Source organism: Plecotus auritus (assembly GCF_963455305.1).
Source record: "Plecotus auritus genome assembly, chromosome: 4".
NCBI lineage: Eukaryota > Metazoa > Chordata > Mammalia > Chiroptera > Vespertilionidae > Plecotus > Plecotus auritus.
This window is the reverse complement of record NC_137775.1, coordinates 185,340,492-185,361,169: the sequence shown is the minus strand read 5'-3', so window position 1 is coordinate 185,361,169 and position 20,678 is coordinate 185,340,492. Positions and strand designations below refer to the sequence as shown.

Sequence of the window (20,678 nt, the reverse complement as noted above, 5' to 3'; positions counted from 1 at the left end):
TGCTATAGCATGAAAATTATGAATCTCTAATCACAAGTGAGGAGCCGGTTTTTACAATTCATAATTCATGATTTCATAGCTTTAAATTATTCATCTTCTCAAATGTTATTGCTGCAGCCTCTTAAACGTTTCTGCTCCTCGCGTTCAGGGGATGAATGCCTGGGACTGAGCAGTCTCGGCCTTGGACGGCTGTGAAGTGCTTTTTCAACACGCCGCTGCCTGAGGCTCCCAGTGACGCCAGGTCAGGAATGCAGGCTGGCCGCTCAAGGTCAGGACTGCCACCTTTCACTCGGGCTAAGAGATAGCAGATGCATAAAAATGTCCTATTTCAAGAACAGTCATTTCGCCAAAACCGGTTTGGCTCAGTGGATGGAGCGTCGGCCTGCGGACTGAAGGGTCCTGGGTTCGATTCCGGTCAAGGGCATGTACCTTGGTTGCGGGCACATCCCCAGTGGGAGGTGTGCAGGAGGCAGCTGATCGATGTTTCTCTCTCATCGATGTTTCTAGGTCTCTATCCCTCTCCCTTCCTCTCTGTAAAATATCAATAAAATATATTAAAAAAAAAAAAAAAGAACAGTCATTTCTACTAAAACCTGAACTTTGAAACAGGGCTTTCCTCTATGGCCTGGCCCCCTCCCGCTTGCCCATTCTCCCAGGCACCCTGGCCTTGCCCTACCTCCTTGGAGCCCTCTGCCAGTCCTGTCCCCTCTCCCTGGGATGACTCTGCTCCCTGCTCTCACCCCCGACCCCATCAAGTGCATCTTCCTGGAGCTGCTCCTCCTGCTTCCAGTCTCACCTCAGACGCCCCCTCTTTGGACAGGCTTCCCCAAGTTCCCTCCCCACCAGTGACTCTGTCCCGCTCACCTGCTGCCGTCTCTCATCACTGACCCTGGGCTGTAACCATTGTTCTAGGTGTGTGGACACTGTCTCCCTCCCCCACGAGGACCGTGCTTTAGTAAGGCAGAGGATTTCCTCTGTTAATCACAGCTGTAGACCAGACTCTGGCATGAGAAGAGGCGCATAGTAGGTTCTTAATAAAGATTTAGAAAATAAAGGAATTTTTCATTCTGAGAGATGATGATTAAAGGCTATTTAACTTGAAATCACCTCTCTGAAATCAATTAAAAAACAGAAAGAAAAGAAAAGAGAAAACCCATCTGGCTGGCTAACTCCATTCTCACAGAGCAGCTCCTATCGCCGGTACCCTCCTGGCACCAGAACTGCAAGGGACATGTTAAGAGTTCCAGAGTTCTACATCATCAAACGCCCTGGCCGAGCAAACACCTTTGTGCTGTGCCCATCAGCTGTGCAATGTTTATGCCTGGTCTCCGACGGACACAGACACGTCTAGGAAATTAGCTACGAAGATAAGTGTGGCCATGGGGGACAATTCGCACGCGGACGATCATTTTCACCGAGAGCAGTTCAATAAGCACAGTCTGCCCCCAGTTCTCCTCACACCTTTCTATGGGTTGACTTCATGAGCCATCCAAGGGCTCCCCCAGAAGCAGTCAGCAGGGCCACAGCCCCTCACCTAGAACTTGGGATGCGTGTGGGGGAAGGCTGCATCACAGACTCACTGGGAGAAGGATCCTGAGACCCTAACAGTTAGAGGTGAAGGAAAAGAAACGTAGGCTCAGAGAGGCTGGGTGCAAGGCCGTCCGCCTGTCTTTCAGCGCCCTGCCCTCCATGGAGGATGTCCCCGCAGCAGCAGGATCTTTGGGAAGAAGGGGCTGGAAGCAGCCACGGGCACATCAACCTGGAAGGAGCCCTTAAAAACGCCACCTGTCCAGGTGCAGCTCAGTGCCAGACTGAACCCTCCTCTTGGGCAGAGAAGAGGACACGCCTTGCCAGGGTGACCCACCGTCGCTGCCCTCCTGGTTACAGTCCCCTCTGAACAAATCGTTAACCAGGTCATTTTACACAAAGGACGAATGCGAAATGCAAAAGGTAAGGAACTAAATAGGTCGAGTTAATAGAAGCAAGCCTGTGAGCTATTGAAATAAATTTTCTCAATAAAAATCAAAGGCTGATGGCTACCTTTGAGCACTTTTGCTTTCTCAAATTAAGTGATGTTTCTGGCTAGCACTCAGCGTGTTACTACAATAAGGAAACCTTAGATTCAGATATTAAATATGAATTAATGATGATGGCCTTTTAAGTCATTCAGAAAGCGACGCAAATGGAAGCTGAGTACATAATTACCAGACATTCTTGGCAAATGCAAATGAAAAAAAGTAAAAGATCTCCAGATAAGCGGTCCAATTAGGCACCTTGGATTATTGAGAGATGACTTTACAAATATTCAAGACAGGTTATCACGGGTTTGTTTGGTTTGTTTTAGGACTAGTAAGTCTTTCACAGCACTTCTTTGGAATGCTATCACTGGCATTTACAGGAGACCTGAAGCCAGGGAGAGGAAGGGTAACTAGTCTTATTATAAAATCCATGCCTAAAGTGATAAAGATTCAGAAAGAGGAGCAACTACTATTTGCTAAATAATTGATAAGCCAGATGAAGACTAGAGAATAGAAAAGCTTCAATTTCAACTCCCAGGCCCACATACCACCTCTCATCAAGCCGGTCCCTTTCAGACGGGCTTGACTTCTCACTACTTACGGAAGCCAGGCTTTGGAATGCCTACTGGAGTCATTCACATTGCCCTTTTGTACCTGAGGTGGCTAACGTGGCAATGTAATTGACAGAGGACACGTTATGTTAGACCTTATGCCAGTTCTGCGATGTTCACAGATGCCCACACAGGACTCCAGCAAACTGACACCTCTACAGTCATTTTCCTGGCATCCTGCGATGAAGCCCGTGCCAGGTCTTCAACTGTGAATAGCTCATATGTCATCCCATTATGCCACCTGGCCTCGGACCAGCACACCTTTAAAATAGATTTATTCAGGCTATAAACGTACAGGACAGTGCTTCTGTCTTGAAATATATTACCTTGAAACAGCTGGGAAAATAAAATCCCCACTTTCCAATGCTGACATCTCTGAGGCCAATCTGCAGTAAGAAGGGGCCATGGAATTCTATCACAGACGCAAACTTAGGTGACATTTTGGAACACGCTAAAGAAAAAACTCACAAAAAGCAGAAATAAGACTGGGAACACTCTCATAGGTCCATCACCCCATGTTTCACTTGAAGTTCAGCTGAATACTATGCAACACAGTGAGTAGCATGGGCCTCAGGATTTAATTAGAAAGTAGATCCAGATAAGGAACCTATGACACTAGCAGGTCAGAGCATGTCATTCACTTTATGTCGATAAGCTCACTCATTCCCATTGCCCTGGGAGACACTTGCTATCTATTGAATTGAAGGTTATTAATGAACCCATAAGGAACAAGGCTGTGTCCCAAGACAGTCACTTGGTGATATGGGGAATCCAAATGTATATTCTAGGATACAACAGCACACTCGGCCAAGTGTGATCCGTCGTCTCAACAGAAACAGTAGTCGCATATGCTGTGTCCACATGGATCTTATGTTCTAACCTGGGACACGTACGCAGCGATTAGAGAAGCAGACGGTGTGACGTGAGGAAGTACTGACAGGAGTACTGGGCTGAAGCATATGAATTGCTAATATGTAATCGATATGAGTCAGAATCATTAGCCAAGGGCAGACTATTCAGGGAAGGCTTCGTGCAGGGAAAGCAGACGTGAGATAAGCACTCTAATTCCACGGGGACAGAACTGACTCAGGACCCGTCTCCCTCAAGCCTTGTTCTCTGCCAAAGATGCCTTCTGGATGAACGGAGCCTCGGAATACCGCTCTCCCCCTCAGCCCCTATCTCCAATCAATCACCAAGTCCCGCTGACTTCATCGCCTGCAGAGTTCTCATCTCTCTCTGTCCCCCTGCATCTCCACTGCTGCTTCCCAGGTTGGAGCCCCTATCATCTCTTGCCTTCATAGCATTTACCTCATTTTGTAACTGAGTATCGGCATGATTATGTGGTTAATTGAGAAAATAGGCTCCACAATGGTATAGGTCATGCCTGTTTTGCCCAACATCAATTTTCCACTCCTGCAACAGTGCCGGGAACACAGCGAGGAATAAGGAAAGCCCAATGGGGGTGGCTCAGTGACTGTGTGTCATCTATGAACCAGGAGGTCATGGTTCGATTCCCGGTCAGGGCACATGCCCAGGTTTCAGGCTCCATCCCTTCTCCCTTCCTCTCTCTGAAGTCAATAAAAACATCTTTTAAAAAAAACTTTTTTAAAAGGAAAGAATAAGTAAAGAAACGGACCTAGGTGGTGCTGATGGTTCCAGATGAAGAGGAGTGGGAGAAGGAGGAGCGTGACGGGCCCGGCCCTAAACAAGAAGCCTGGTGTCCTTCTATGGAGAATGGGCTGACACTGTGTCCCTCTGCAGAACGAGCAAGAGGGGGAGAAAGTGATGATGTTTTGACACAGTGCTTCACTAGCTCTATCAACGGAAGGAAAGGGTTAACAACATATAAAGCTTTACTTCCATTAATGATGAGGAATGAATGTAAAAGAAGAAGTGTTACGAAATGTGGAAGAACCTCAGGTAGGACACAGCCCCCACCTCTGTCCACATCGCGCGCCTGGGCAGCACATGACCCTGCTGACCTTGGAAGTCCTCCGTCTCCTGGCAGCCCTGGGACTGCTTTCGCACAGTTTTCCTCTTACTCATTCCTTGGCTACTTCTCCTCAATTTCCAGTGTTGGTTCTTGCCCTGCTTCCTGACCTCTAGATGCTGGAAGGCCTCAAGGTTTAGACGAGTCCCCTTCTCTCTCCTCTCTCCATGTTGTGAGCCCCCGGGCTTCCACAACAGGCAGAGGCCGCTGTCTCCCCACAGTCTCTCTGCAGCCAGGCGTCTCCCCTGAGCTCCAGACCCCGTGGCATCTACAGTTGGGTGCCCACTCGGCCCCTGCAGTGAAATAGACCCAATTGGGGTCTTTGATTCCATCCTCGCCCGCATGCGCACACAGTGCTCCTGGGTCTCCCCACTTCACGGAGAGCGCTGCTGCCCACCTCGTGACTGAGGCCAACATCCAGGAGGCATCTTTGCTTCCTCCCTCACCTCACCCTGCCATGCACCCCATCACCAAGTTCTACGGCTTCCGGCCTCTAGAAATGCCTCACGTCTTCCTAATTCTGTCCCCACTGCCACTCCCCAGTCCTTGTCACCTCTCTACCTGTCCCCAGTTCCCATTCCACCGTTTTCCAGATCACCCCCCACACAGCAGCCACAGGAATCTTTTAAAACGTACACCAGACCAGATAATCCCCGTTTAAAACCATTCGATGACTTCCCACTACTCGTAGGATAACATCTGAATCCCTCACCATGGAATGCAAGGAATACTACAGGACCTGGCTCTCCCTGCCACCCCTCCTCAGTAAGATCAAACCAGGAAGGCCTGTGCCTTTTGAACACATCAAACCCTTTATCCCCTCTAGGCCTTTAAATTCTCCCCTCCTCCCACCCTCAGCTTTATTAAGGTATAATTGACAAATAAAATTGTTAGATATTTAAAATGTACAATGTGACATGAATATATTGTGAGAGGATCCCCCGCCCCCACTGAGTTAGTCAGCACACCCATCACCTCACATATTTCCCTGATTTTTTCCTACCGTTTTTCTTTTTTGTGAGAATATGTAAGTAATAATCTCTTAGCAAATCCTGGCCTTTAAATTCTATTCCTTTGGCTTAAATGCCTTCCCCTAGTTCTCACCTTTTCCCTCCCAGAAGCCTCGTCCAGTCACCTTGCCCACCGTCGCTCCACCCTAACTCTCTCAACTCTGTTTCACTGAACGTAAAACAACCCTTTAGTTCTCCTGCTCAGCCATACACCTGTTTATTACCTGGACCTCCTTCCAGAAGGCAAGGTCCATGAGGTAGGACTGCTGTCTCTCTTTACCAGCATATCCAAATTCCCAGCACAGTGCCTGGGATATGGGGCTATTTTTTTAAAGTATCTGTTAAATGAACAAAAAAATAGTGTCATTTCATGAATAATACTCCTTTGCCCCTTTTAAGAAGTTGACATGTGTTCATTAAGCTCCTAATACTGTTCCTTGGGCCAAAAGCTGAATTGTTTACAGATGTTGCTATTCAGCTTCATCACAAATTTGTATGCAGCGACCACAGTACAATTGGTATAATTTATAAGTCTGGAGGGAAGCAAAGCAAGACAGTTTAGTACAGTGAAGCAAAGGAGAACTGAGCAAAGCTGAGAAATGGGAAGGTGACAACGAAAAGGAAGAGGTAGATGGTCCAGTTGAGATGAATATGGGAGGCCACAAGGTCCCCGAGGAATCAGGGAAACAGGAAATGATGCAGTTCATCCATCAATGTCCTTGGGATACCCACTGCATGGATACTCAGTCACTAAGCTGAGTATATGGCTCAGCATAACAGACATGGTCCCTCTCCTCGTGAAACTTACAGTATAGTGGAGAAATGTTAGATAAACCCACAATGAAGTTGTACTTATGAACTATGCAAGAATAGTAAGGGTCACAGAAGACCTCTTACAGGACAGCGATCAACAACTTGAGACCCGAGGGTGGATATAAATCGGCCGGTAAGCATGTGTACTGGTGGCAGGGGACAGGCTTGGGGGCGGGTGGAGCACAGTATTCAAGGCAAAGGGAATCAGATGCAAAGGCCAGAGGCAGGACAAAGCTTGGAGAGGAGTCTTGTGTGGCAAAAGCAGAGGCACAGGGGAATTGTGGAGGAACTGCTGGCCGAGAAATGGAGGGAAAAGAAGCAGAGTCCTGTAGGTCAAGGTAACAAGTCTGAGTTTGATCCTAAGAGCAAGTGTCTTCTTCTGAGAAAAAACAGACAAAGATGAATAAAAATAAAAAAGAATGTTTAATAACCCGATGGGAAGTAGAGTTTGCTGTGGGCAGTTTTGACCTGGGTGGTATAGGAGCAATTCTTCTGCACAGTTTGGGGGTTAGGGGGGAGGGGGTAAGGGGTGGAGAAGCGGCTGGAGCTTGAGCAAAATCCCAAGAGTGAACCATTGGGAATGAGGTAGAAAATCAATCAGAAACAAGAAAATAAAACTGAGTAGCAGAGGAAGGACCAGGTGAGGTCGCACAGCGTGAAAGGAAAAAGCACCAGTTGGGTCAGTTTTATGATTCATTTGAGCAACAATTTCTAGTTCCAGAGTGGAGCCAAGAAAAGCCAAAAATTTACTCAGGGCTGGAAACTGACGAGGGATCTAGGGTAGACAACCACAGGGTTACACAAGGCGGAGCAAAAGGGCTGGTGGAGGGGCATATAAAGGTGACGTGGGTGTGTTGGAAGGTGGGGAGCGGAGAAGTAGAGAACTGAGTGATACAAAGCTGTGAAAGGGAAAAGATAATGTTTGCATTAATTCAAATCAACTTCACAATGCTGTGTTGAGCATCTTCGCCTTCCAGTTACATTAGATTCCAGGGATGTGGAAATGAATGTCACGTCTCTTTCCGCAGAAATTCACAGTGTAAGATAGAGTAGGCATCCAATAATGACTGACGATATAGCACAAAAATCAGAACTCAAAATAAAGACGTGCTGAAAATAATATGAAACTTGTTTTTATGGTATAAAAGTTTTTAATGATTATTATTCATCAAATTTACTAGGAAAACTCAAAAATTACTTGGGCTTTTTTAATGAAACTAGAAGTGGATTCTTTCATCAGAATACTTTGAACACTATAATGTCCAAATAATATTAATATTAATAAACTAAGCTGTATTATCAAACCAAATAGAATTATTTACTTACTCATACAAGGAATCTGTCTCAATAAAATATACCACTCTTCCATTTCACAAAAGGGGGGGGGGGGAAAGGTTTAGTCATAACAAAAATGCAGGTACCAATGGTTTCTAATTGGCACTGTTTCCCCTAACCCTGACCTATTTGTGTGCATTGCACTGTCACTCTCTGAGCTGTATTGCCCTGTGACTGCCCCCTACTGGAATGCCAGCTCCACGAGGGGGATTTGTGTTTATCTGGTCTACCACTCTGCCCCTAGGACCTAGAATGGTGCCTGGAACTTAGTAAGCACTCAACACATTCCCCTAGGGGCTCAATCTTGGCTTGGTATATGATGCCTTTTTCAACAGAAATAATGTATAAGTGTTGAATTTCTAAATTCATAACATGCATAAATTATAAATGATTTTCCAAGAGTTAATATGTTACGTTTGGAAAATTACAATGGTCTGATGTTTCATCTAAGTTTGAAAGGAAAGATTTTTTTTATCTCTTAAGAAATAAAAAGGTAACATTGGGTAACTTACTTGTGAAAGTAAGTACACAGCCACATAGACTGTCTAAAGGTCCCAGTGACACGGTATGCTGCATCAAACCATTTTTTTACTAAAACCCACCGACTTCTCTACCTGAGCCCTTAATGTCTGCCACTGCATTTGCCTAGAACTAGGGTGCCGGCGAGCTGGGGCCTGGCACCCCTTGCCAAGGATCCACTGGTAGGTATATTTGCTTCTTGTTTCACGGCTGCAGTCATTTCTAAGCCTATTTTTAACAAATGCCAAAATTATCCTAGAGCTAACCACATACAAACACCTGTGCTAATAAAAACCATCCTATGGACATTAGCACAAATGACAGCTGCTGAGAGCTAGCAGGTGACACCACTTTACTTTTGGGTAACATTTTCCACATGACACTGGCCTGTGGCTCAGAAAGCAGAGAGGAATAGAAACGTCAATGATGAGAGAGAATCACTGACCAGCTGCCTCCTGTATGCCCCCTACTGGGAATCTAACCCTGACCTCCTGATTCCTAGGTCAATGCTCAACCACTGAGCCACACCAGCTGGGCAAGGCGCTTTACTTTTTTAGAATCAGATATTTCTATGCTCTGGGAGCTACCAGAATCCAGAGACCAGTTTTTCATTTTTAATTGTTTAAGAAATATCCATATTATACATAAATCAGAAGGGACTGACTAGTCCAACAGTTCATTTGAATAAACACACTAAAAATGGTGGGGTTTTTTAAACTTTAGTATGAAAAGGTTTTTTAGAGGTTGGCAGTATGTAATCACCATGTGGGGGAACAAAGAGGGTAGGGGGGACAAATGGTGACGGAAGGAGACGTGACTTGGAGTGACCACACAATACAATATGCAGATGATGTGTTATAGAATCGAACACCTGAAACCTAGGTAATTTTATTACCCAATGTCACCCCAATAAATTCAATTAAAGCATTTAGAAAAAATAAATAAACAAAGTCAACAGCATGGCCGTGTGCAGGGCCAGAGGTAGAGGGGCGTTCCTATTTTAGGAACTCATCAGCTCCAGTGAGAAATGACTGAGCCACACAGGTGGGCCAATTGGTTGGGTCTGCCCCATCTACCCATGGATATTCTCATTATGCATATATTGTAAATTTTTTAATGAAAATAATGTGATATAAAATAAATCTTAATGACAGCCTCACATAAGTAGTTGGATGAACTGCTTTTAAGCACCCAAAATGCTTTAGCCAGGTACCCTAAAATCTCCAGGAAAACGAAAACAATAAACACAGCTTTACTCACAGTCATGAATTTACACTGAAAACAGAGAAACTTCTATTGTCAGAGACCGAGTTCGTTAGCGAGGTACCGGCACTGAGAGTGGGGGTGGAAGGGAAGGACGCAGGCGGCATGTTTGTTACAGCGGGAGGAGGGCGAGGAGAGCCCACTGCTGCACACAGGGCCCGGGGCAGCATAAGTGGAGGGAGGGGGTAGAAATGGAAGGCGAAGACCAGGAAAGAAACAGGTACAAGTTTGAGGTGACTGTAGAAATCCCTTCGGACCAGCAGCTGTCGGAATAAAGACCCTTTCTTTTCTTCCTCATAGTTGAAGATCAACAGCCCAAATATCAATAGCATGTGAGAAAAGTTATTTGTTTTTAAATATATTTTATTGATTTTTTACAGAGAGGAAGGGAGAGGGATAGAGAGTTAGAAACATCGATGAGAGAGAAACATCGATCAGCTGCCTCCTGCACACCTCCCACTGGAGATGCGCCCGCAACCAAGGTACATGCCCTTGACCGGAATCGAACCTGGGACCCTTCAGTCCGCAGGCCGACGCTCCATCCACTGAGCCAAACCGGTTAGGGCAAAAGTTACTTTTTATACAATAAAAAGCCCCAGAGGTAATACCTTACTGGGGGATGCTCCTCTCTGGGCTAACTTAGCAACTGTTAAAGGAACTGAAAATTACACAGAATTAAGCTTCCCACCGCAGTATTTCACAGGAGAGTAAGCCAAAGGAAGGACAGCTCACTTTACGGCTGGGTGAGGGTAAAAAATGAGCATCTTCCAGATTTGTCTGTACGACATGGCTAAAGAAACAGAAATAATGATGTCTTTAAAAGTTATTTAATTTATTCCCCTGCTTTCAGGCAGGGTTTTTCCCAAATTATCTTTAGACTGTTGAGTATCCGCATTAGTTTAAACATCTGCAGGAAAGGAAATTCCTCAAACTCCCCTGGTATTCTCTTCCTGTATTCACAGCCCTACTTCCAAGAAACGGGCTTTGGTCATCACATGGTAATTAGTCACCAGCCAGCTTGTCTATCAACAAGTATTTGCTAAGTACACACAGGGAGAATGGTATTCTATTAGGTCTTTGATGGTAGACCTTCCCCTAGAGTTGCTCCTAATTGCTTCTCCCGTGAAATCAAGTCTAATCCTGGATTCAAATATTCTCCCGCTAACCCTCCATTCAGCCAATTAGAACGCCCTAATACAATGGATAAGACCAGCATCCTGTTAATAACTGAATGCTTTCTTATACACTATAGTTGGATTTTTTAAGCAGGATGTTGTTTCAAAACAAGGAGGTGTTATCTCAAGCTAAGAAACTATGGCTTCAAAAATGCTAAGTAGCTGCACAATTGCTCAGTGGTCGAGCTTGTCCTTCCCCAAGTGGCTACTGCAAACCAACCTGAATTTACCACCTGCCCACTCACCCCTTCTTGTCTCTCACAGATCATCATAAACCCACTTCTGCAAAACTCCTGTGGAGGGATTGCATTAAACTTTCCATTAAATATTCCCAACTTATATCCACGTTCTAATATTTCTCTCTTCTCAAATACTAAATCTATTCAGTTTACCTATATTCTAGATTATTTCTCTGCCTCCTCAAAGCTTCCAATTTAACACTGTTGGATTTGGAACATTCTCATCTTGCCACCACCCCCTGGCCTTCAAACATCTCTACATTATCTTTTTTAAAAAGAAAGAAAAGAAAAGAAATAAAAATCCTGACAACAGACTACTCCCTATTCTATCAGTCTACCTATACTGCTCCTTCCAGTTACCGAAAGATCTTTCCTTGACCTCCTACTGTCCTTGAGAGTACTGACACCACCTCTTCTGGGAATTCCTTGAAATTCACTCCTCCCATAGAATCCACTTCCCATCCCAGGTTCCCGGCTCTGCGGCTAAGTCCCAAATCCCATGGTCCCCTCCCAGTGACTTCTCTCCTCAGACGGTTCATCCAATTGCAGAATAATGACCTGTAAACTGAAGATACCAAATCTACTTTTCAAGCTTCAATCTTTCCCTTAAGCTGAAATTCCTCAGATGCAGCTGTCGACACCTGTCTCTTCTTGGATGCGCCTTCATCATCTCAAGCTCATTGCATTATAAATGAAGCACATTATCCATAACACACAAAACTCAGCCAACTGAATCATTTCCACAACAGCAACCACCAAGCTTGATGGAGTATCTGTGTTCTTCCCTCTCCTTCACACTCCCCTTCCACCTGCACACCACCATGAGCTTGGTATTTCTCAAACACTGTGTTTTATAAGTCACTTACAGCTTAAAAACCTACAGACTGTCAAACTACAGCGGGAAAGCAGGGGAGGTTGCGGGGGGGCGCTGTAAGAGATCAACCGAAGGACTTGTACGCATGCATACAAGCATAACCAATGGATACAAGACACTGGCGGGGGTGGGGGGAGCAGGTAAAGGCATGTACTGGGGGGGAAGGGAGGCCGGGGGGAGGTCAATGGGGAAAAAAAAAGGAGACATATGTACTAATATCTGTAATACTTCAAACAATTTTAAAAAATTAAATTAAATTTAAAAAAAAACCTACAACTGCTCCCATTACATGCTCATCTTTCAATCTCTTTTATGCAGCTCCCAAGTTTCTAGAATAACTAGTGCTTCCTGATCTAGCCACCTGAACTTCTAATCTGAAACTTAACCAGTTTACTTACAAGCCCATATCTCCTTGCTTGTATCTATAATATCTGCCACTACCCTTTCTGAAAGTCTAAAACTTCTACCTACTTCAAGACGCATCCTCTTTAATAAAAGCTCCACTAATTCATTCTAAAAATAGAAGGCAGACCAATGTCGATTTCCCATTTTGATACTGTACTGCAGTTATGTAAAATGTCACCTTAGGGGAAAGCTGGAGGAAGGGTACAAGGGATTCTATGTAGTATTTCTGCATCTTCCTGTGAGTGCATAATTAAAATTGTTATAGATAGTTTATACTATTTCAAAACAAAAAGTTTTAAAAATATATGGTGGTCACCAGCTAGCTATATGGCAGGCCTAAGTGGGGAGCTGAGGCCACAAAGAAGAATACAACACGTACCGGGCACTCCATGCACTACCTTCCATCTGGGGTGTTATGAACTGAATTGTGCCCTCCTAAAAATACATAGGTTGAAGCCCTAACGCCCAATGTGACCCTATCTGGAGATAGGGCCATTAAAGCAGAAAATAAGGTTAAATGAGGTCACAAGGGTGGGGCCCTAATCCAAAAGGACCAGTGGCCTTGTAAAGAGAAGAAGGGACACTAGGATGTGCTCAGAGGACTCGGGAGGCGGCCATCTGAAAGCCAAGCAGGAAGGCCTCAGGAGAAACCAAACCTGCCAGCACCTTAACACTGAAGTGCCAGCCTCCAGGACGGTGAGAAAACCGACCCTGTTGTTCAAGCCGCCCAGCCAGCCTGTGGTCCTGTGTTACGCAGCCCTCCCAGGCTCTGCCGCATGTATTTATCCATCTATGAGTTGACGAATATTGGGATTTTCCCACTTTTTAGCTGTAATTCTGTTATGAACATTTATAAATTGTTTTTTATGGTGGTACTAAAAATAAAGGAGGAATCTTAATACAAGGAGACTCTGGTCGGTGGTTTTAATGGCCTGAATAGGAAATGGGGTGTTAGCAAGCTGAGGGCAGTGGGGGCAGGGGAAGGGATACATGTGGGAGGTGCCTCGTCAGGTGCGGGTGACTGACTGAACAGGGTGAGCAAAGGAAACAGAGGGTCCAGTTGTCTCAAGGTCCCTGGCCCGGGCACTGGGCCATACCAGGCACTTGGACCCGGCACACAGAGCAGATGAGTCTCACTCAGGCCGATGGAATCGGAGAGGCCTGCAGGGCATCGAGGGAGACGTGCGAGACCTGAAGGAGGCCCGACAGAAAGCTACAAACCCAGGAGGATGTGGAGTTCAGGTGGCAGTGTGATGAGATTGTCCAGAGCATGAAGTCAGACCAAGCGTCTAGACCAGGGGTGGGCAAACTTTTTGACTCAAGGGCCACAATGGGTTCTTAAACTGGACCGGAGGGCCGGAACAAAAGCATGGATGGAGTGTTTGTGTGAACTAATATAAATTCAAAGTAAAGGAGCGGAGGGGAGAGCAAGAGAACCCTCCGCTCTTTCAGCTCCGCAGGCCGGATAGAACAGCCGAACGGGCCGGATCCGGCCCACGGCTGGTCTAGAGACAGAAAAAGGAACAGGAAGCCACAAAGCAGCCTGGAAAGACAGGTCTGAGGGCACCGGGGCAGTTTCCGGCTGCGAAGGAGAAGCCCCGGAGGGAGAAGGCCTCAGGGAGGCGGTGTCATTGTAAAACTCTGCAGAGCAGCCAAGCAGGCTGCGGCTGAGTGCTCCCCAGGTTGCCCACGATGAGCTCGCTCGTGGAAGGTGGAAATCACTCAGAGAGCCATGCTTGCAGGACATGGCCTCCTTTCGGAGGCGGCACGGAGAGGGGAAGGAGGCAGAACCCATAAACCAGCCGCGCACATTGGTGCAGAGTCCTGGGAGGGGCCTGCGTATCCATTCATCAGAACCGAAATGCAAACAAGCCCCACGGACACACGGTCATTGCCCGTGAATAACTTACTTCCTGCGGGGAGGAGAAAGCCATTCATTGTCCTGATGTGTAACGTGGGTCCTTGCTTTTTCCTTACCATCATTTCTGATACAATTATAGTTGTTTCCTTATTGGTCCTTTCTATCATGGTCCCTTTTAATAAGTAACAGACGTTGTTGGTAGGAAAGCATGCACAATAATGGAGGAGATGGAACAGGGAGACCCTCAGACACCCCCTGGAGCTCTGCCACCAGACAATCCCACAGCACACACCTCGTTCACATGCTCCGGGCTGACGCAGAATGGCCTGTCACCTCATACGGTGTAGCCACCTGCACCGCCTCTGTGTTTTTGTGATTTCATTGCTTTCTGTTTAAATCTTCTTCATCCAAAATGTATGTGGCACATGGTATAGGCTAGGGAATCTGTTTTGTTTTCGTGACACACACTCTGGCCTTTCCTGCCACGAGGTCCCTCCATCTTCCCGGCCTCAGCTACCTCAGCTGCTACGCGAGGAGGTGAACCAAGATGATCCTGAGTTCCTGCCCAGCCATGGATAAAAGATCATGTCCGGGGAGAACCCTTTACGCACGCCTATGTCCGGTGACCCACTCCTTTCTAGCACGCCACGTTACCTTCACGTGTTCTGAAACTAAACTGGCATTGCAACTGCACAATTACTGACCGGGAGCAGAAGTAATTCCTAGCGTTGCTTGCTATCTCTGTGATAACAGCATCATGTCACCCACGGAGATAATAAACATGAAGCACAAAACAAAGATGCGTTTTTAATATATTCCTCGTAGCGAAGAAAAGAGACTGCGTGGAACTCTTGCTGCCCATTTGCTCCCGCACTGCTCACCGGTTTGAGGGGGAGAGAACAGCTCGAGCACAGCCTCCGCGGGGGAAGCGGGGAGCGGTGCGTTGGCTCCATTGCGGTCTGTGTGGCCCGGAGGGAGGCCCAGAGGGCTCGGAGGTCCGGATTCTAGACGTAACCCTTCGGTAAGCACGGAACTCTGGGCGAGATATTTAGCTTTTTCCAACTCCGTCTTCTATTTGTGAAACAGCAAAAATCGACGTGTTTCTTCTACCTCAAAAATGTGCAAAGTACAGAAACGAGTGTGTGAGAACTTTAGTGCTGGTGGGAAGGCTTAGGCACGATGGAGTCTGACCATGACCAAGAGCAGTGACTGAACAGGGAAGACTCACTCCCCTGATTAGCTCAGGGAGCCGGAGTCGAGGAGGGGTCGTCGGCAAGTGACAGCCGGCAATCGCGGGCCCGACAGAGAGGCACAGATGCACGCAGCCTCCACCTCTCTCTGAACCTGGCTAGACCAGCAGGGAAGACGCAGACTGGTTACAGATTCCTGGTTTGTGAACAGTGTATTTTCTATCTTCCTTCATTTCTCCTTTCCTTCCTTCTCTCCCTCCTTACGTTGCCTCTTCCTCCCATACAGTTAAAATTTTGCAACCAGGTGCTTGGATGGACTCAGCCCTCGAGTTGCTTCCAATCTAGTTATTCAAGCTCATGACTGAAGTGCCACCGTGAAGTGACTAAGGGGGGCGGACTCCCTCCAGGTGTCCAGGTCTTTGCTCGCAGCATCGCCAGGGGACTCCCAGTGGCCATTCCCAAATGAGCCCCGGCAGGAACGTGGGGAAGAGAAGGCAGATGCTCCAGCCAATTCCCTTCTCTCGGTACGTCTTCTCCTTTGTAGAGTTCTCCTCCCTCCAGCCTCCTTGCTTTCCCAATTGACAAGAAGGAGGGAGGCCACATACGGAGTGCCAACTACAGTGCGTACTTCTCATTATCTACCTCATTGGGCCTAAATATTTATTTCTTAGAAAAAAATAATCCTGCAACAGTGGACAGAAGATGGACGAGTAGAAGCTAAAGGACCAGTCTGGAGGAGGCTAACAAGATGAAGAGGATCTAAACTAAGACAAACTATTCCAACTGCTTCTACGTAGGAGGCATTTCTATGCTGAAACACTCTTCTGGCATAAAAGGTAGGTTCTCTCTGTGAATGATTAAGGTAAGAATATTTAAAACTATCAAATATAGCACCCCATGACCCCAAACCAGCTATTCCCAGCCCCCACACCAGATTCCGAGGCCGAGTTATACATCTGTCTCTAACAATGGGGATCATTACCGCTTGGATTTTCTAAGTGTGTCTCTGTTCTAAGCATTGTACTAGGTGCTTTACAAATCCCCGAGGCCCTGGCAACAAAGGAAGGATTATTTTATCCACTTTCCAAATGAAGAAACGGAGATTCTGGAAAGTTAGCTCACACACCCAGGGTCATATATGCAGTGGGGCACAGAGGGAGGACCAGACACGGCCTGCAGGCTGTACGTATTGGATTATGCTACGCTGTCTCCACGCTTATCTTTCTGAGTTTTGGCTTGCATTCCTTTTCACTTCTAGAAATGCTGATGGAGGGGGAAAGGCAGCAGCGGGAAGCGCAGCAGTATGGGTGGGGGAAGGAAGAAGAGAAAACCACCCGTTTCCCATACTATGGTCCTTGCTTCCGGAAGAAAGAGCAGCTGCAGCTGCTGCATTTAATACATTCATTGGCTTCCTGCTCCTTCCTGCGGCCTAAGAGGGGCTCACAGAAGAGGGAAGAGGGGTGGGGCTGCTGCCTCCAAGGGACCCTCTGGCTGTGGGAGGGAAGAGGGGCCTGGGTGCTCAAGGCCCCTTAGGGGAGAGCCCTCTGGTGCCGCACCCCCTGATCCTGGGCTTTTTCCTTGTCTCCGCCCCCTAATCCTGCAGACCACAACCCAAGCAAACAGCAAAAGGACAGACCTCATCTGGCTAACATCAGCGGCTCGCATTATGCTATTTTCATCTAAGAAATATGGTATCGCGAAATCACATTTCGTTTTATTCTCTGATCCACTTTTTATTGGTTAGATCCATAACAACATGGATCCTATGTTTAGAAGCAGAGGGAAGAAAAGAGACATACCATTCTAGAAACGTCTCCAACCAAGTGGTTACCCTGGGATAGCAGGGGACACGAGAAAGCCATCTTCCATCATCACTTACTATGAAACGTAGACCCCCAAGTACCACCGCAGCCACGTCCCTATAACTGGGCATGGGCACAGCGCTCACCTGGCATGACCATGGTGGGCGGGGCGGCCGCGTCGGTGCTCAGGCAGAGGCGGCCGCCTTTGGCCAGGCGATCGCAGAGCAAGGTGATGTGCTTCTTCAGCCGGCTGGTGTCTCTGGGCTTGCTCAGGTGGCTGCTCAGGCTCAGAGCCTGCTCCTTGGAACTCTTGGAGAGGCAGGTCTTCAGGAGGTGGGTAACCGCGGCGTCCACCGTTTCCTCCCAGCCCTGGGGGCAAAAGCAATTTTGAATGTAAGCGGAAGTGATAAATGAGCAAAGCAGGCACTTCACTGGGAGCTAAGTTATAAGATGACTGGTGTCTGGAATAGTCCAGACGAGTCTGGTGTGGGACTCGAGCTTCGCACGCTGCGTGGCCTTGAGCAGGTCACTAAATTCCTCTTGGCCTCAGCCTCCTCCACAGATGAGGACACTAGCAGCCTGCACCTCCCCTCCTGGGCTGGGGTGAAGTGAGGAGGACAGGAGAGGTGCTAGCCCTGTGCCGGGCATGTTAGATGACCTGGAGGGTGACGCTGCCCACCCTTGTGTGGAAGGGCCAGGAAGTGGTCAGGGCAGCAGGACCAGTGGGCATCTTGGGGGAAACTGGACGGAGGGAAAACCCCGGTGCCTCTCAGCGCTGGGCCCCACAGCCTCGGGGCTGCGGGCAGAAACCACAGGCGCTTATTTCAAGGGGGCTTTTGTGAGATACCAACCTATCCAGTCCCACGTCCCTGCCCAGGTGACAAAAGTGACACAAAGAAAGGACAAGTCCATGGACGCCACTGTCGCCTGGCACAGTGTGGCCGTGCCGCAGGGCAGACCTGGGCAAGGACACACCTCCGCGCGGTGAAGGCTGCCGCCCCGGAACCTGGGTGCTGGGCAGCAACCTCAGGGTGTCCGGGGAGTGCCAGCACCAGCAGCGCCTGCGCAGAAGATTCCGGCCTCAGGCAAGAACACGAGGAGCAGGGGGGTCAGCTCCCGAGCTCCCGTTGGGCATCACCAGGGCCCCAGGGGCAGCTGGGAGACTGCATGGGGCTCTGGAGGTCCCAAGCAGCCCAATAGGGAGGCATGAGTGCAGTCTGGGTATTGGTGCCAACATGACTCCATTTGTCCCCAGAGACTAGTACCGCGGGCCTGACCACCTAAGTGGAATGATAAAGGAAGACAGCGGTGAATGTGTTCTCACGGAATAACGCAGAGGAGGTGAGAGCCTAAGACTCAGAAAGGAGCCCGGGAGACCGCACTGGGGGTACCACTTCATCCTCACCCTCACCCGCTGAGCCACCTGCAAACATGCAAATCGGATTAGGTTACTCCTCAACTTCAGCTCCGAAATCCCACAGGTCGGGTTTTTTGCTTTTTTAATACATTTTTATTGATTTCAGAGAGGCAGGGAGAGAGGGAGAGAGATAAAAACATCAATGATGAGAGAGAATCACTGATTGGCTGCCTCCTGCACGCCCCCTACTGGGGATCCAGCCTGCACCTGAGCATGTGCCCTGACCGGGAATTGAACCATGACCTCCTGGTTCATAGGTCGACGTTCAACTACTGCTCCAGCTCCTGCTCCATCTCATTCTCTTCCCATCCACCTGTGTCCGCACTGTCACCCAGGCCTCTGCACGTGCCCGGCTCCCTGGCGGCAATGCCCTGTCTCTGCTCTTTACCTGGCAATGCCTACTTTCAGGCACTGCCTTCGTGGACCCTCCTGTGGCTGAGACCTTACAAGCCCAGCTCCCCCACAGCACTCCCCCTGTCCCCCTTCCCCATGACAGGGCCTGCGGAGATTGCTTAGCAAACAGAGGGTGCTCAAGAAGTATGTTTGCTGGACAGAGAGCTGGTGAGATACGGAACCAGCTGGGAGGACTTTGAAGACATTAGTCCAGCCTTGTGGGACTTTCCCAGGATCCCTGTCACAACAGCAGCCATCTGCCCAGGCGTGGCCGTCTTCACGATCCAGAATCATGACTTTGGGAGGCGATTCATTACTTTCAGGGACATGTTTAACCAGCAAAAAGCTATTCCTATGCTGAGCCCAAATCGGCCCATCGGCCCTCATTCTCCCCTCCAGGGCCTTGCGAATAAGGCTCGCCCCTCTGGTACATGGCAGCGCCCTGCATCCGTGAGGACAGCCAGGCGATACCCTCTCTTCCAGAGAAAACATCCCCAGTCCCTCCAGCTCTTCCTTATGCAAACATGGCTTCAACTTTTCTCTCTATCCTAGCCACTGGCCTTTGAATGAAGGCCAATTTCAGGCACTTAAAAATGTACACAGCTAACGAGAGAGCCCCACACTGACCCCGAAATACCAGGCTGGGGATGAACCTGCAGGGGGACACAGCAGTCCCTCCTGCGTGCTGGGACTTCTCCTGCCAGCCCGGCCTCCGGTCGCCTCTGGCCACCTCTGCTCTCTGGGCCCCGCACCGCACACTCTTGGTTCACGATGAACCAACACGTGATTAAACCCCAGGCCCTTCCCACACTCACCACGCATCTCCCTCGAGGCTTACACAGTTCGTGCTTTAGACCCACATGCAGACCAAATATGCCCACTCGAGAACGTCCAACTGCTTGCCAGAATCAGGACATTTTCACTCTATTGACCCATTACAGGTGCCACTGAGCAAGTTAAGAAACAAATTAATTATTTTAGGTTGATCTTGAAAATCCTTTCAAGAGACATAAAGACTGTGAAAACAGCTTCCTATCCCAAACAGGTAGAGAATAATAGGCCACTAGTTACTACAAAGATATCTCTATACAACTATCAAAATATAAACTCGACGATATCTAAAATTGAATTTGTATTTCAATAACAATGGGAAGAGGTAAATTAAGGCAAAACCGTAATCTGGATGTCACCAGAGAGGACATACTTTCTTTGAAAAAAAAATGTTTTTGTTGATTTTTAGAGAGAGAGGAAGAAAGAGGGACAGAGAAAGAGAAACATCGATGTAAAGGCAGAAATAGATGGGCTGCCTCCTGCACACTCCCTACCGGGATCAAGTTGTGATCCTGATGGGAAATCGAACCTTTGGGTGCACAGACAACACCCCGCCACCTGAGCCACACCGGCCAGGGCAGGAGAGGACATATTTTCAGGTTGATTTCAGAGCCATATGGAGTACAAAAAGGAAAGATCCTTTGTACATAATTTGACATCTGTGTGCTCTGTGGTCATTTCAGCATTAAAACAGTTGCTACTATTTTATAGACTATTCATCTAAGCAAACTACTGTTTTCAAAAGTAGCTGACAGAGGCCTATTAGATGATTTAAGTAGATATGGCATTTAGTTATTAGAGAGGTGCTACAGAATTTCCTTTCCTATTGCCAACTCGCAGACCAAGTGAAAACCATGTCGTGTTTAGGTGTTTGGCATGGATATTTCTTTCCTATAATGAGGCACGATGCCAACACTTCAGAAAGACTGCTG

General features: G+C 47.8%; 1 protein-coding gene across 2 annotated transcripts in view; it reads right to left on the bottom strand.

Annotated features, from left to right (window-relative positions):
• Nucleotides 1-20,678, bottom strand: part of BBS9 (Bardet-Biedl syndrome 9) — a 337,699-nt gene that overhangs the window by 29,126 nt on the left and 287,895 nt on the right. Inside the window, exon 21 of one of the 2 annotated variants that reach the window (XM_080663780.1) lies at nucleotides 17,252-17,474. The exons of the other annotated variant lie outside the window; for it this stretch is intronic. Within the exon in view, the coding sequence (XP_080519906.1) occupies nucleotides 17,252-17,474 (223 nt within the window). The remainder of the gene's footprint in view (nucleotides 1-17,251; nucleotides 17,475-20,678) is intronic. 2 annotated transcript variants of the gene reach the window in all.